General features: G+C 39.1%; 1 protein-coding gene across 3 annotated transcripts; it reads left to right on the forward strand.

Annotated features, from left to right (window-relative positions):
* The first annotated feature begins 2510 nt into the window (after positions 1–2510).
* On the forward strand, positions 2511–14614 carry eif4h (eukaryotic translation initiation factor 4h). 3 transcript variants are annotated; one of them, XM_060887768.1, is made up of 8 exons: positions 2511–2664; positions 9074–9261; positions 9353–9417; positions 9493–9583; positions 10908–10979; positions 11352–11498; positions 12318–12433; positions 13661–14614. In XM_060887768.1, exons 1-8 carry the CDS (start codon positions 2606–2608, stop codon positions 13664–13666), a joined length of 744 nt encoding a protein of 247 aa, XP_060743751.1. In that variant the 5' UTR covers positions 2511–2605; the 3' UTR covers positions 13667–14614. The 3 variants fall into 3 exon arrangements, with proteins under 3 accessions (XP_060743751.1, XP_060743752.1, XP_060743750.1); XM_060887769.1 differs by lacking the exon at positions 10908–10979; XM_060887767.1 differs by lacking the exon at positions 13661–14614 and having other exon boundaries at positions 12318–12472.
* The last annotated feature ends 214 nt before the right edge of the window (positions 14615–14828 follow it).

Here is a 14828-nt window from a genome sequence, read left to right on the forward strand (position 1 = left end):
CAGTCCTTAGCCACATGTGTTGCGCCTCAGGTTGAAAAGTGTGGATTCTCTGGACTAGATTCACACCCATGACAACTGCATACTCATTCACACGCCACAGGCAATGTAGAAATGGGAATCAGCCTACTACCGTCTTTGGACCGTGGGAGAAATTGGAGGAAACCCAAAGCATGCAGAGAGCAAGAAAATGCAGGGCAAACAGGACAGAGAATAAAACCCCAACCCTGGAGGTGTAAGGCAAACCATTAAGTCACCTTTCTAGCCATTAAGTCACTATGTCACCTGAGTCACACAAATTCCAAAAGAAATTTAAGCTGTCAAAACTACTGCTCATTCCTAAACTCACTTCCTTCATTTCTGTCTTGTTTAGCCCTGTAACTTCACACACAAGCCAAGCATGCCAAACACAAGCTACATTGTAGAGAAAAACAATTGGTGGTCATGTCCCCATCCAGAGTGAAGAAGACTGACTCGACAAATACCACCTTCTTTTTTTAGTATTTTTTTTCTTCACAACAGAAACCCAGGGTAAGGGCCCTAAAAAGAGCTCTAAAACCCTGTGTCAGCCAACACCTGCACAGTTTCTTCCCTCAAGCTACAATCTGTCTAAATAAAAACCCTTTCCACATTTCTTCTCATCTGACAAGCAGAACAAGTCACTATAATACACCAGAAAAATCCAGTTGTTATTATACGCATATCTGCAGTAACTGCACAATTATAGTCATGGTAACAATTAAAAATACACCCCTATATTCTGCTGCATTATGATTTGTACCAGGTTGTAATGCATTATTCAGTATTGTGTTATATTGTACTTGTTGGTCAATGTGCTATCCTGTACTACATTGCCACTGCACCAAAATGAATTCCTTGTTCACTATCTGCTTGAAAAACAAAAATATTCTGATTCTGATCAGACAGATTCAAAGCATTGCTGTGGCTTTCAACACATCAGCATCATTTTTAGTTACAAAAATTAAAAACTCACATTAAAAAATAGTTCTCCAGCATCCAGGTGGAGGGTGTACAGTGTTTAATACAGTGGTTAAATAACTCCAAAATGGCTGCTGTGCCTAATACACTTGTGGAAGCACAAAGCACACTTCTGTGCCACTACTGAGTAACCTCATTGTCACTACTGGGCTGAGAATGCTGTGATAATACACTATATGGCCATAAATATATTGTCATCTGACCATCATACTCATGTGTGGTGCTGAACATCTCTTTCCAGATTTATCCCCTTCTTGCTATCATAATAACCTCCACTCTTCTGAAAAAGGTTTTTCAATAGTTTTTGGAGTATGGCTGTGGAGATGTGCTATTTAAGCAAAAGGAGGTCTGGGGTGCAGCCTTTATTCCAATTAATTTCAAAGGCGTTCAGCAGCGTTGAACCACATGTCAAGGCTCTGTGCAGGAATACCCGGGTCTTTCACTCCAACAGTGGAAAACTGAAACATGTTTGTGCACAATTATGTGCTTACACATTTGTGGCCACAGTTTGAGGAATGCCCACAAATGTGTGGTGTGGACATACTTCTTTTCCAGATCTCATAACTGTTTAGTGGTGGTCATATTGTGGTTCCATTAACTGAGAGATGGATCTTAATGGATTTTTTATTAAATCTCTATAGATAGATAGATAGATAGATAGATAGATAGAGAGAGAGAGAGAGAGAGAGAGAGAGAGAGAGAGAGAGAGAGAGACAGACAGACAGACAGACAGACAGACAGACAGACAGACAGACAGACCGAACGACCGATTGATTGATTGGTTGATAGATAGATAGATAGATAGATAGATAGATAGATAGATAGATAGATAGATAGAAACTTTATTAATTTAAGAGGATCTATCTTTATTAATTTAAGAGGATTCTGTGGTTATTTATTAAAACACATTTATTAATAGACTTGCTTGTCTGATATTTACTGGTGACGTGTTGATATGCATTGAATTTAATGTTGACTTTTCTGAGTAGGGAAACACAAATTACTGCCTTGATCGTCAACCCAAACACTGCCACTTCCGGCTTGACTGTTTAAACACTGTTGGTGGCCGAAATGAAACTGGGTTGAGATTTTATTTATTTATATATATATTTATTATATATAATATGTGACTTTTGTTTATTCTGAGCGTTTATTTATTTGGGTGAAAACTGTCTAACATATAATATATGAACAAAGAATCACTGCTTTTTCTGTACACTTTTAAAAAGCACTAAGTATAATAGAATGAATTGAATAAAATGTATTTAAAGTGAGAATTTATAACATCGTCCTGTCCCTAGATTATTTTGTGCTAGCCGGTATTTGCATTTTGCTAACGGGTTCCTGTCTAATGCTTTGTGCGCGTTGCCTGATGAAAAAATAATTTCTTCTCTAAAACTTTTAGCTTCTTTTTTTATACAAAACATTTTTTGTTAATCAAATCCATGAACACGTGTCTTTTATATTAGTAGGAATAGATGTACAATTTTTCTGACCGTTCTAATACGTGTGAAATAACGCAGGCATTTACTGAGACAGCTAACAGTCACAGTGGTATATTGAAGGCCCCCGTCTAGCAGACTGCTTTCTCTGGACAGCAAATACGGACATGGCGGATTACGATACCTTCGATGACCGGGCTTATGGTAGCTTTGGTGGTGGACGAGGGTAAGGAAATATGTGTCCGAGAAACTGGATATAGAGCTGTCGGTTGCAGGTTGGGCGAGGACGAGCCGGTGTAGTGTCGTGGTCAGCGGTTGCACTGAGTGAAAGTGAGGGTAGGCCCAAGCGCCTAGAGCGGTGTGTCGAACTGCGATCCCCCGGTTTGATGAATGGGAAGTCGGTAACTCTGACAACGCAAGCTCGGGGATTCACGCATCATCCAGATGTGCGTGCGTGATCATTAGGTCGCCTTTTACAACGCGTTTCTCTTTGTATTCAGGTATCGATGCTAAAGCGTCTAATATTCGATCCGATTCGAGTGTAAATCTGTTGCCAACGAGGCAGTTAGCACCAGGTATCTTCAGCTAAGAACAAACACGTCCCACATGGAGCTGTGAGCTGTGATGCACATAGCAACAGGAGCGAAATGAGAGATTTAGCGCAAATACGATCTTTAACCAAGCACTTAGAAATGTTTTCTGGGACCGTTTGCACTCGAGTTGCTGCTGAAATGTGTGTTTATTTACAGTGAAGCGACATCGCTACACGGAGGCTAACTGTTAGCTTCGTAGGTCTCAGTCTGAACGAGCAGCTCTGCACGGGGGTGTAGAAATAGGGCCCCGATTCGCTTCTGCCTTTCACTGCGTTTATTCTACACAATTCATCGTTTTCCTGACTTGGATTTTTACACGTTTTCGAACATCTGATCTCTTACAGAATTGTGAACAACTCGGCTTTTATAGTCTTTAACCGGTTGCCAAGATTATTACTTATAGTATCGCTGCTTTAATTTACTTTGTCTTTGACAGAGTTTCATTTCATTTTCATTCCATATAAAGGTCAGTTATTGTATGTAAATAAAGAAAGACTTTAATATAGGACCACATGGTGGACTTGTTTATATAGCTTCCTTTAAGCTGCATGTGGTGGTTTCACTTCACCCGCTGACTCTTTGTATAGAATATTCAATATAGACTTTATACAGAGTTTGTTTTTATTTTATATACACTTGCTCACCTGAAGCTATAAGATGGTGTGCTGAGAGCAGCTTTCTGCATTCTCTTTATTGAGAGAATGATTAACTAGCTCCAATATACTACACCCCTTTGTGATTAAGTGTTTCTAGCTGTTGACTTGTCAGTCATCACATACATGGTGTAGAAGTTGAAATGATTTCGTGCTTTGAAGAAGCGCACGCACCACGAGATCTGTGTGGTTACAGATCTGGGTTTTTTTTAAAGATCTTATTGATGTTGTATCATGGAGAACTCTGCAGTTGATTGCACTTGTAAAAGACCCAGTATTGTTTCATCACGTTGCCTTGATCTTTTTTTTTCTTTCATTTAACCTTTTAAATAAATGTTATTGATACTGTATAAAAGCTGATGTGAAAGGGTAGAGAATTGGCTTTTTGGCTGGGTCATGGGGAACCTGGAGCCTATTCTAGGATACTTGGGGCACAACTTACATTTACATCAAATTTACAGCATTTAGCAGAACACCATTATCCAGTGCGACTTACATTTTATCTTGTTTTTATACAACTGAGCAATTGAGGGTTAAGGGCCTTGCTCAGGGGTCCAGCAGTGGCAGCTTAGTGGACGTGGGAATCGAACTCACAACCTTCTGATTGGTAGCCCAACACCTTAACCACTGAGCTACCACATCCCACATTGCTTCTGTAATGCAACTTAAATGAGTCATTGCATGCATATAGATATTTGTCATCTATGTATTAACATTTCGCTTGTCATTTTAGGTGAGATGAAGCAGTAAAGCTAGGAATTTCCCCATTTTAGCATCATGGATCAGTCTATTTATGCACACATTTAAATGCTGTCTTCTAGTTGAGAAGCACAAAGACACTTCAATCTTGGAAAGAAATTATCGAGCCACTCTGCTACTGATTTCATTTGTTCTGTAAGTTGAATGGAATCTTGTGTAATCATAATATTTACAGACAGTCAGATATTTGGGTCCCAACACACACTGCTCTCTGCAGAACATCTCTTTATATCACAAAGCATTTTAAACTAAGGACAGCTCAGATTCTACCGACATAGATCATATTTTCCATGATCGAACCTTATGTCAATGTAAACTGATGTGAATAGTGTTTACACAGTTTAAATATACACTCTTGTTATTTGGGAAGCGTATTTTATCTTAAATGTAAATTTGATTTCCGTACGCAAGATGCATTTCATTTTTGGAAAGATTTTAAACACACCCTTTTAAATGAACGCCGTAACTGTAGAAACGATATAACGTCTGTAATTTGACAGCTCGCCTTTATTATGTAATGATAAATGATTCTGTTGGGTTAAATTTGTTCTCTAAGTTGCCTGAAAACTTGTAGCTTACAGTAGACAGTATATGATTCACAGCTGTGGAAGTATGACTCAACCCACTGTAAATCTTTATTTCTTTTAAAGAGATATTGGGTTATGAATTTTAAGCAATGCCCTGTGCAATTCTATTCAAGGATCGTTCAGATTCTGCAACGTTTGCACTTGTGCAACGTTTGCATAAAACAGAGCACAACTATTTTCCCCTTATTGCCAGTTACAGAGACTGAACTAAGAAAAAGGGGAGAATGAATGTTTGAATGCTGCAGGTGAGTTTTAAAACGACCCAAACTCCTTTGAGAACTTTGTCTTGTGTTACATTTATTAAGTAAAATGATGTTAAATTCCTAAATACTGAACAGCGTTAAAGCATGAGATGAATAAATAGTGATTGAGCCATGGCTGCATGTTCGGTCTTTCTCAAAATCTGCCATCGAAACCTAAAAATCATGACATGTTTAGCTAGTTTATTTTAATCTTTGGGAAGACTCACTGCACTCTTTGTAGGACTGTTTGTTGGACACGTATGACACTAAATCAATAAGTCAGATGTTGACGAGATGTCCTTCATCCAAATCGTTCACCAGCAAAGACGTAACAACGGCTCGTCCCCATAGTAATGTGAGATCTGAAGGTCTTTGGAGTAAAAATCAGTCAAATTGCAATCTCAATTCAAATTTTAAAAAAATTGTAAAAAAAAAAAAAAAAAAATCCACTTTTCTTAGTTTTTCATGCAGCTCTGTCTCAATAAAAGCAGAACAGTGGTGTAGAATTCAGTTCAGCTTCTCTCAGTTGATCATTTTTGTCTCATTTTGGCAGTTTAGACACCATCAGAAACATCCTACTCATAATGACTATTATACTTAGTTGTGGTTCGTCTGATGTAGTTCAAAGAAAATTGTGGCTTTTATATTTTCAGTGTGACCTGATGATCAGGAAAAGGTGTAAAATCAGCAGAAATGGTCAGCGTTCCTTCCGTGCTTTCCCTGGAGATACATTTCCTCTGACACCAGTGGAATGTCTCTGGCACGTTGGACAGCTTCTGCATGTCACTTCTTTTCAAACGCACACTTGCAGTGACAATTTCTCTCTATTGGTTCATCCTTCATAAAGCTTATGTGCAGCGGCGTTCTTTCACAGCTCCGTTTCAGCAGGTGTACCATGTTTGTTTTGCTCAGTATAATGCTTTATAACTTGCTGTGTAGAGACAGGGTTGTGAGTTCTGTAGTGCAGGGCAGTGATGTCTTCCATTTGTGAGTTCACTTTATAATATTAAAAAAAAGAGATTATAAAACTTTTAGCACAGAACCCTCTGGCGGGGAAACTAATAATTTTCTTTCTGTGCCACTTCAACAAGGGAAAATTAGTTTATTTTCTTGTGGCCTTAAGTGTTTTTGCAAATATTCATTACTACAACAACGTGTTGGAACAATATTTGTGTTTGGATGGGCACAGGTTTTAGTTTAGTAATTGTTCTATTCAATTCAAATTTGTTTGTATGGTGCTTTTTACAGTGTTGATTGCCAAGGTTGCTAAACATAACTATATAAAGTTTCATTTTTGTTGGCACACAAATAGGACAAACATGATGTATGATCTTTTAGGTGATGTCGTGCGTACACGTTGTAATGCAGAACAAAAGTGGGCCTTTTCTCAGTCTCTTTGCATTTGTGAGACTTTGTTTTTTATTGTTAAAGTTCCAATGAAATTGTTTTCTATGATCCAATATGTTTTTATTGTTTTCCCCAGAAGAACTTTTTCTTAGACACCAACATCTGAAAATATTTGTCACTTTAATCTTAGCCAGTTTTCACAATGAAGGTTTAATCTGAAACACAGCACAGTTCAGTAGTGTGAAAGCTGTCATGCGGACAAGGGACCTCCCCACAGTACTGTGTGATTCCCGTGAACGTGAACGCAGCTCGTACTCGGGACTTGCTCTATTTCAAGAAAGTCTACTCGTTAGTGTGTTGTGATGTGTGAGGTGTTTTTTTTTTTTTTATATATATATATATGTGTATATATAAATGGGTGGCACAGACAATGTTGTTTGTTTCCACAACACACATGTAGCATGGTGAACAGAAGAGGTGACATCTTACTGCAAACAACATCAAAATAATTTTAAAAGCATATGATGAGTCATAGGGGGCACGGTGGCTTAGTGGTTAGCACGTTCGCCTCACACCTCCGGGGTCGGGGTTCGATTCCCGCCTCCGCCTTGTGTATGTGGAGTTTGCATGTTCTCCCCGTGCCTCGGGGGTTTCCTCCAGGTACTCCGGTTTCCTCCCCCGGTCCAAAGACATGCATGGTAGGTTGATTGGCATCTCTGGAAAATTGTCCGTAGTGTGTGATTGCGTGAGTGAAATGAGAGTGTGTGTGTGTGTGTGTGTGTGTGTGTGTGTGTGTGTGTGTGTGTGTGTGTGTGTGTGTGTGTGTGTGTGTGTGTGTGTGTGTGTGTGCCCTGTGATGGGTTGGCACTCCGTCCAGGGTGTATCCTGCCTTGATGCCCGATGACGCCTGAGATAGGCACAGGCTCCCCGTGACCCGAGATAGTTCGGATAAGCGGTAGAGAATGAATGAATGATGAGTCATGTTGTGTTCTTCATGTACGTTTGTGATTATGGAAGATGAACACAAATGCACCGGGTTTGATAGACTAGTAAAGTCACTCTGTAACCATACTAATGAGGCAGAGGAGCCAGAAACAAACAAACAAACTTGATTCAAACCTCGTTACATTCCCAAAAATAACCTTAATGTCAGGAATGTAACCCAGTCACGGTTCAATAGTTATTTTGGTAGAACAGCAGTTTTGTGCCTTATGCTCTGCTTAATTGTCATATTTATTTGGGTGGAATAAAACGTTTAAGTGGGGGCACGGTGACTTAGTGGTTAGCACGTTCGCCTCACACCTCCAGGGTCGGGGTTCGATTCCCGCCTCCACCTTGTGTGTGTGGAGTTTGCATGTTCTCCCCGTGCTTTGGGGGTTTCCTCCGGGTACTCCGGTTTCCTCCCCCGGTCCAAAGACATGCATGGTAGGTTGATTGGCATCTCTGGAAAAATTGTCCCTAGTGTGTGATTGTGTGAGTGAATGAGAGTGTGTGTGTGCCCTGCGATGGGTTGGCACTCCGTCCAGGGTGTATCCTGCCTTGATGCCCGATGACGCCTGAGATAGGCACAGGCTCCCCGTGACCCGAGGTAGTTCGGATAAGCGGTAGAAGATGAATGAATGAATGAATGAAAACGTTTAAGTGCATCTGATAACTTATCCCTGATAACTGATGTTAAGACATTGACAGTTCTTAACATGCAATTATTATGACTTATACATACGTGTTAGAATCTGATTTGCTGAAAATACTAAAAAATACTACTACTAATAAGTGACTAAAACTGCTAGTACTGTCTAAAGTGGTTTAACATGTGGTCCAGGGAAGAGTGTGACAGGTAAAGCAGCTGATGCCAGAAGTAACTCCAGAAGTAAACGGATCCAGAAGGTTATAGAAGGTGAATGCTGAACTGCTTTCAGAGGAAAATAAATGACCTATGTGATTGAAATATCCATCATCGCCTGATAGGATGTGTGAAAGCTGGTGTATTAAAACAAATAAACTCTTCATGCACATTCAGCCTGTTTGAGTCAGTAGCTATCACTAATGAGCTGTATGTGGACTAACGCTTATTGGTGTTGGTGAAACTGGGTTATAAAAAGATATTACTTTTATTATATTTTACACCGCTGTCATTCAAAACAACAATATTTTGTTTATAGTAACAATATCGCCATTTTATTTCAGTTTCTAGAATTGTAGCAGGACAAAAAACACACTAAAATATAAGCATATCATGCAATCTCTGTTAAAAATGTAATCATCTTTTCTGACCAAATCAAATGAATTACATTTGTTCAGTAGAAATTTAAGCTTCTTATTTAAGTGTCATATTGGAATTGAGATAAAATCAGATTAAAGTTGGTGCATATGAAGTTTTGTACCAAGGAATGCAGAACGATTTTGTAGACTTAGAAAACGTTAAGGTTGATGAGCAGTTGTGCTTTTGGACAGACCTCGAGGTGCAGGCGGTCCAAGCGGACCACGCAAGCAGAAGGAGCTTCCAACAGAGCCTCCGTACACAGCATATGTCGGCAACCTGCCTTTCAACACAGTACAAGGAGACATAGACGCCATCTTCAGAGACCTCAGCGTGAGGAGTGTGCGACTAGTCCGAGACAAAGAAACCGACAAGTTTAAAGGTGAATCATGTGTAAAAGATTCATACTGAATTCAAGTTCAAACCTCAGTATCTACCCAGCATTCATAAATTTGTTCTGACTTTGCTTTTAGGTTTCTGTTATGTCGAGTTTGATGACTTGGAATCTCTAAAAGAGGCTTTGACGTATGATGGAGCTGTGAGTAATTTGTGTTTCTGTAAAAATAATATAGTAATGCAGACTGTGCTGACATGCTGCTGCTCTTTTTTGTAGCTGCTTGGAGATCGATCACTGAGGGTGGACATTGCCGAGGGACGGAGACAAGAGCGAGGAAGTGGATTCGGCTTCCGAAAAGACGACAGAGGTATGGGTCTCTGAGTCCACTGATGAGTCCCATGAGTCATAAAACTCTTCATATTTTCATAAGTTCATAAGACACTTAAGGTTTGTTTTGCTTTTTTTTTGGTGCACTAACTTTCAAAAACTAAGTCTTCACTCACTTGGTCTTTCAGTCATCATTGTCTACTCTTAGTAGATCACTCTTGATGATCATTGTCTTAGTAAGAATGTGTAGCAAAGTTGGCAAGAAATGAAAAATCATGTGCGTTTGAAAATGACCTTAGACTAACTAAAACTAGCAGTATTGCATTTTAAAGATTGAATAAAAGATAGTCGTGCACTACAACACGTGTCATATCTGTGACACACCTGAAATAAATCAAAGTAAAATAACTTTCACAAAAAAAATGGAGGTCAAATGATGTTTGCAGGACCAAGAAAGACCATGTATCTCATACAGTGCTTGCATAATATCATGTGACATTTATGTCTTTCTTTCATCAGAAACTTTTTAATCCTACTCAGGATCATGGAGGTTTAAATGACTAATTTGTTTATATTTTGTTAAATTAGAACTGCGGCAGGTTGGATGGTCAGAATTGCTTGAGAAGCAGGGGGGCAAAGAGGGGGAGAGAGAGAGAGAAATTCCTGCTTTTTTTATTTTTAGAAATGTAACCACTGGTTCTGTTCTGCTTGGATATCTTTTAAATGTTGCAGTCATGCTCCGATTATTGAAGACCATAAAAGATCATTTTATAAGCCAGAAATATTCAATTTATTTTTTTTTGTGTCACTGATCCTATATTTATTAAATTTGTTGGAGAATGTATTAAGAATTTTTATCTAATAGTCACTGAATATCATTCAATTAAAGAAAAAAATAACACTTTTTGTGTAAGATACACATTATACGATACAGTCAGAACAATGACTGTCTGCTCTTTTTGTATCTCTCGCTTGCTGAAGTACTTGCATGGTTTGATTTGTAGATTGTTACACAAATAACTTGGATTTTAGTAGACAACTGTTCACATCCTGCTAATTCTTCATTCACTACAATGTCTTTCCTTCTCCTTTCTTTTTCTTTTCTAATAGCAAATAATCCTGCATCATGGGCTTCCCAGATCCTCTCTTCTTAGCTTCACTTACATGCAAGCTGTTTTCCCAAGGCTGCCTTTCTGTGAATACGGTTCCACTTTTCCAAGCAGTGTGACTAACCAGGGCATGTCAGGGGATCTATAGCAGAACCTGTGTGTGTGTGCGTTTGTGTGTGTGTGTGTGGATGGCTCAGCCGCACACCTTTCCTTAGATTGCAGTGTGTTTTAAACGTAGCCCAATGTATATTTCAGGCCGCGGTGGCTCACGGGGGCCCAGAGGAGGGGGACGAGACTCCAGAGAAGACTTCGACCAATCAGGAGGAGGTGCGATGAGTGGGAACAAAGGCATATGAGAAAAAAAGCCTGTTATACAGGTCTAGATGGTCTTGCTGGTAGCTTTAGAATACTCTGTCATAGAAATGAAGAGATGCTGTAATTTTGTCTTTTCCTTAGATTTTTTTTTTAAAGCTTCATGATGTCATAGGGACTCCATCTCATTGCCATCAGTCATATTGTTACAGTCTCACTGCTGGTGTGGAAAGAGATCCCTTTTAGGAGCTGTCGATAAATACTGATCTGAAATTACAAATTTTTTAATTACTCTGAAGTAATTTTCGAGATCAGTATTTTGGTACAACTTGGCTTTTTAGAGAGAGGAAAAAAATCTCTCTCAGCTTTTCTTTTCTCCAAAACCAGGGTTTAGAGATGATGACTTCATGGGTGGGCGGAGTCGCGGAGGCAGTCGTCCTGGCGAAAGACGGGGCGGCGGCGGTGGTGGAATGAGCCGCTACAGAGATGGACCACCACGTGGAGGCTCGACAGACTTCAGAGAACCCTCTGATGGTGTCATAGCTTTATTCATGCTTCCATTTCTGTGTATATTCTATCTATAAGACGTACATTTTTTAATGACCGCAAATGATCCAATATTTATAAGTGGTTCAATTCTTGGCATATTTTGCGGTGTGAGGTTAACTGTGGTAGAATTGATAATACTGATAATACGGTCGAAGATTCACCTCAGAGAATAAGATGAAGCCACCTAAAATTTGTCTGCCTGTAGGAGGAATATCGATATATGCACAACACTCACTGTCCACTTTAATAGGAACACCTGCATTCCTATTTGAGCAGTTTTAGTCACCTGGTTGCAGCACAGTGCATAAAACCTTGCAGATACAAGTTAAAGCTTCAGTTAATGTTCACATCAAACAGTGAAATGGGAGAAAATGTGATTTTTGCGATTTAAAATGTTTGTTGATACAAGATGGGCTTGATTATTTCAGAAACTGGTGATCATCTGGGATTTCCACACCTCAACCATCATTAAAAAACAGTTGAGGGAAGAATTTTGCACTTCCTTCTCTATATTTCCTTGTTGAATCTATACTAAACTGCATTAAAGCATCTTTGAATTGTCACTTGTCTGTACATTAGCTTAACGTGGTATTTGGTATTCCCTGTTTGCACAGCCTCTAATACAGCGCTGTAGTGACACCTGTTGGTGGTTTGTAGTCAGGTTTCTTCGCTCTGATTGCTCAAAGTCGCTATTTTAATAATTGTTCCAATATTTAAAAATCCCAAGATCTGTAATATATAGTAGTGCTGATGTCTGTAATATACGGCAGGGTTGACCATGTATTTTCTTTTTCTATTCTCCAGAGGAAAGAGCACAGAGACCAAGGCTACAGTTGAAGCCTCGCACAGTCTCCGAACCCCTGAACCAAGTGGCCAACCCAAATTCGGCCATCTTTGGGGGTGCCAAACCCAGGGAGGAGGTAATATCCAAAGAAAAACACTAAAGAGACTGCAGCCTCCCTCAGTATGCTGAGCTGGATGGATAGTTAGAGGGAGGGAGGGAGTGGGAGGGAGCACCGGGGAGAGCAAATTGCAGGACCAGGACATGAAAAAATGACACACACAAAGTATCATCATGCCAACAGAAATATGTTAAGCCTTGGTCATCATTCCTAATAATTGAGACTAAAATCCCTCCTTCTTCAGAATCCAGTTTGATTTGAATATATTTATTCATGAAGGAAAAATCTGATTAAAACATACACTTTTATGACACTGTTACACGCTCACACACGCAAGCATACACAAACGAGCAGCTTGTGAATGCCTGTCAAACTAAAAAACAATCATTTTTAAGTCTACTGCTTCCCTGTAAATAGTGCCTGCTCTGTACTGTAGTTTGTCAGGGGAAAGCTCATTCACATTGTGGTGTAAAAAGGGTTTGATTATAGCTGCTCTCTTAAATTAAATCCAAACTGTTTTAAAAAAAAATAATAAATAAAAAATATTTTAAGTCACACACTAATAAACTCCCCATCACAGTTCTGTGCAGTTGTAACAATGCAGTTTGAATGTGGATGTAATTTGGGGAAGCCTCTTACCTAGCAGGAGGTTATAGATACTGTACATGTAACTTGTGCTTTTCAGTAGATTTGTGTGCCGGTGATGCAGGTTATTCCGTCAGTGGATATTTCTCCTGCCTTGCCTTCATTCTCCCTTGTTTTTCTTTTTGTTGTTTGGGTTTTTTTTTCTTCTTCAATGTCACCCCTGGAAACATTGTAGATTTGATGTTTTCAGAGAAGGCACAAGCAGTTTTGTCCTGCATGGTCAGTGCACCAGCGCTCACTTGTTAGTGGAGATCCCTCCAGTAAAAGGAAAAAAAAAATCTATATATCTGAATGCACATTGGGCTGCTAGGATGGTGCTCTCCTAGCCCCGGTTGTGTTTAATGGGAAATTGGCTCATTTCAACTATGTGGTAGAATTGTACAAGCAGTGTTCAGTTTTGGGGTGAATGTAAAATAACTTTTAATGAACAGAAATTAAGTTTCTTTTATTAGCTTTCTGCAATCTCCTGTTCACATGGGGCTGATTGTGTTATTTGGTCACTGTGTTTATCAAAATATTAGGTGTTACCTTTCAGCCTTTGTGAAACAGGCCCTTGTGAAATCATTGTTCTTATTTTTTTGTTTTGTTTTCTTGTTAAAGCATTGATATAGCTGTGTGGCTGCATTATTCCGGATGGCTAGACTGGATCTACAGGCTTTGGTCAGCAAAAAATCTTTCAAGGTGCCAGGCTTCCCCAATTGGCTAAAGAGAAGATGATTGAAAATGGGTACCGCATGGGTTAACACCCACACGTGACTATCTGCTATAAATGAACTTCCTACACACCTAAGCAAGACTCTGAGGACAGTGGCTTCAGTTTCATTCTGTTGTCTTTGGGTAAGGACCTTACAGTATGTGCTTTTGTCTCCTTTTCCCAAGGCACTGTCATGTTAAATCAAGTTAAAATGCCAGAAAACAGGAATAATTCCGATCCAATTGTGTCTTTTGTACTGCTTCCTAATTTGCTGCTCAGTTTTTGTGAAATAACCTTTTGTTTCCACTGTCTTAATCATTAAACAGCTAAAGTGTTAGGAGAATCAGAATATTTCTTTGTTTCGTATATAATTCAAAATTTTGGAAGACTTTTTTGACCATGTCTGTATAATCCAGATACAGCCACACTATGAGTAGAAGAGTGAAATGAAAGCATGATAGATTATGAACATGGATATCAGCTACAGTGTCAGTCAGGCTCTTAACTTCCACAGCATGTATTTCATCAAAAAAAAAAAAAAAGAAAAAGCTGTGGATCTCTTACATGGTCAGTAATGCTGCCTTCACATAGGAAACTTAATGAACAAACATCATACACATTTTCAGTCAAGTGACATCAGCCACTCGTCTTGTCTACGATTTGATCAAGTGTAGAATTCTCTTTGGGTATCCATGTGTTGCAACCATTTTATTTGACATTTTACTGGACATGAAACGGAAGTCGTAGAGCATTTTCTTACTGTACTATATTAAAAAAAAGAAATTGGCTGTTTTTATTCTTTTGTTTTTCTTTTCATTTTCCTACACTGTTTATGGCAATAAAATGTATCATCTTAAAAACGTTTCAAATGAATATGATGACTGAATGACACATTTCCAGCACTTTCATGATCAACAAGGCATAAATAACTACATCTAACTGCGTGCAGTTTTCATGAAGCCAGACTGGGAGACCTGCTGGTTAAGAAGAGCAGTCACTTCACCTAATTCACGACTCCAGCATACTAAATCTTTTAGCTGTATTGTTGCAGAGGTAAAATATGCATTTTTAATC

The sequence above is a fragment of the Tachysurus vachellii genome, chromosome 15 (genome assembly GCF_030014155.1).
Source record: "Tachysurus vachellii isolate PV-2020 chromosome 15, HZAU_Pvac_v1, whole genome shotgun sequence".
In the NCBI taxonomy this organism is placed as follows: Eukaryota; Metazoa; Chordata; class Actinopteri; order Siluriformes; family Bagridae; genus Tachysurus; species Tachysurus vachellii.

Bases quoted from the DNA above. Each gene is read 5' to 3' on its own strand.
- eif4h (XM_060887767.1), top strand. From the start codon at position 2,606: ATGGCGGATTACGATACCTTCGATGACCGGGCTTATGGTAGCTTTGGT. The intron at 9,418-9,492 runs GTGAGTAATTTG...TCTTTTTTGTAG, and splicing joins CTTTGACGTATGATGGAGCT to CTGCTTGGAGATCGATCACT. The intron at 10,980-11,351 runs GTGCGATGAGTG...CTCCAAAACCAG, and splicing joins CTTCGACCAATCAGGAGGAG to GGTTTAGAGATGATGACTTC.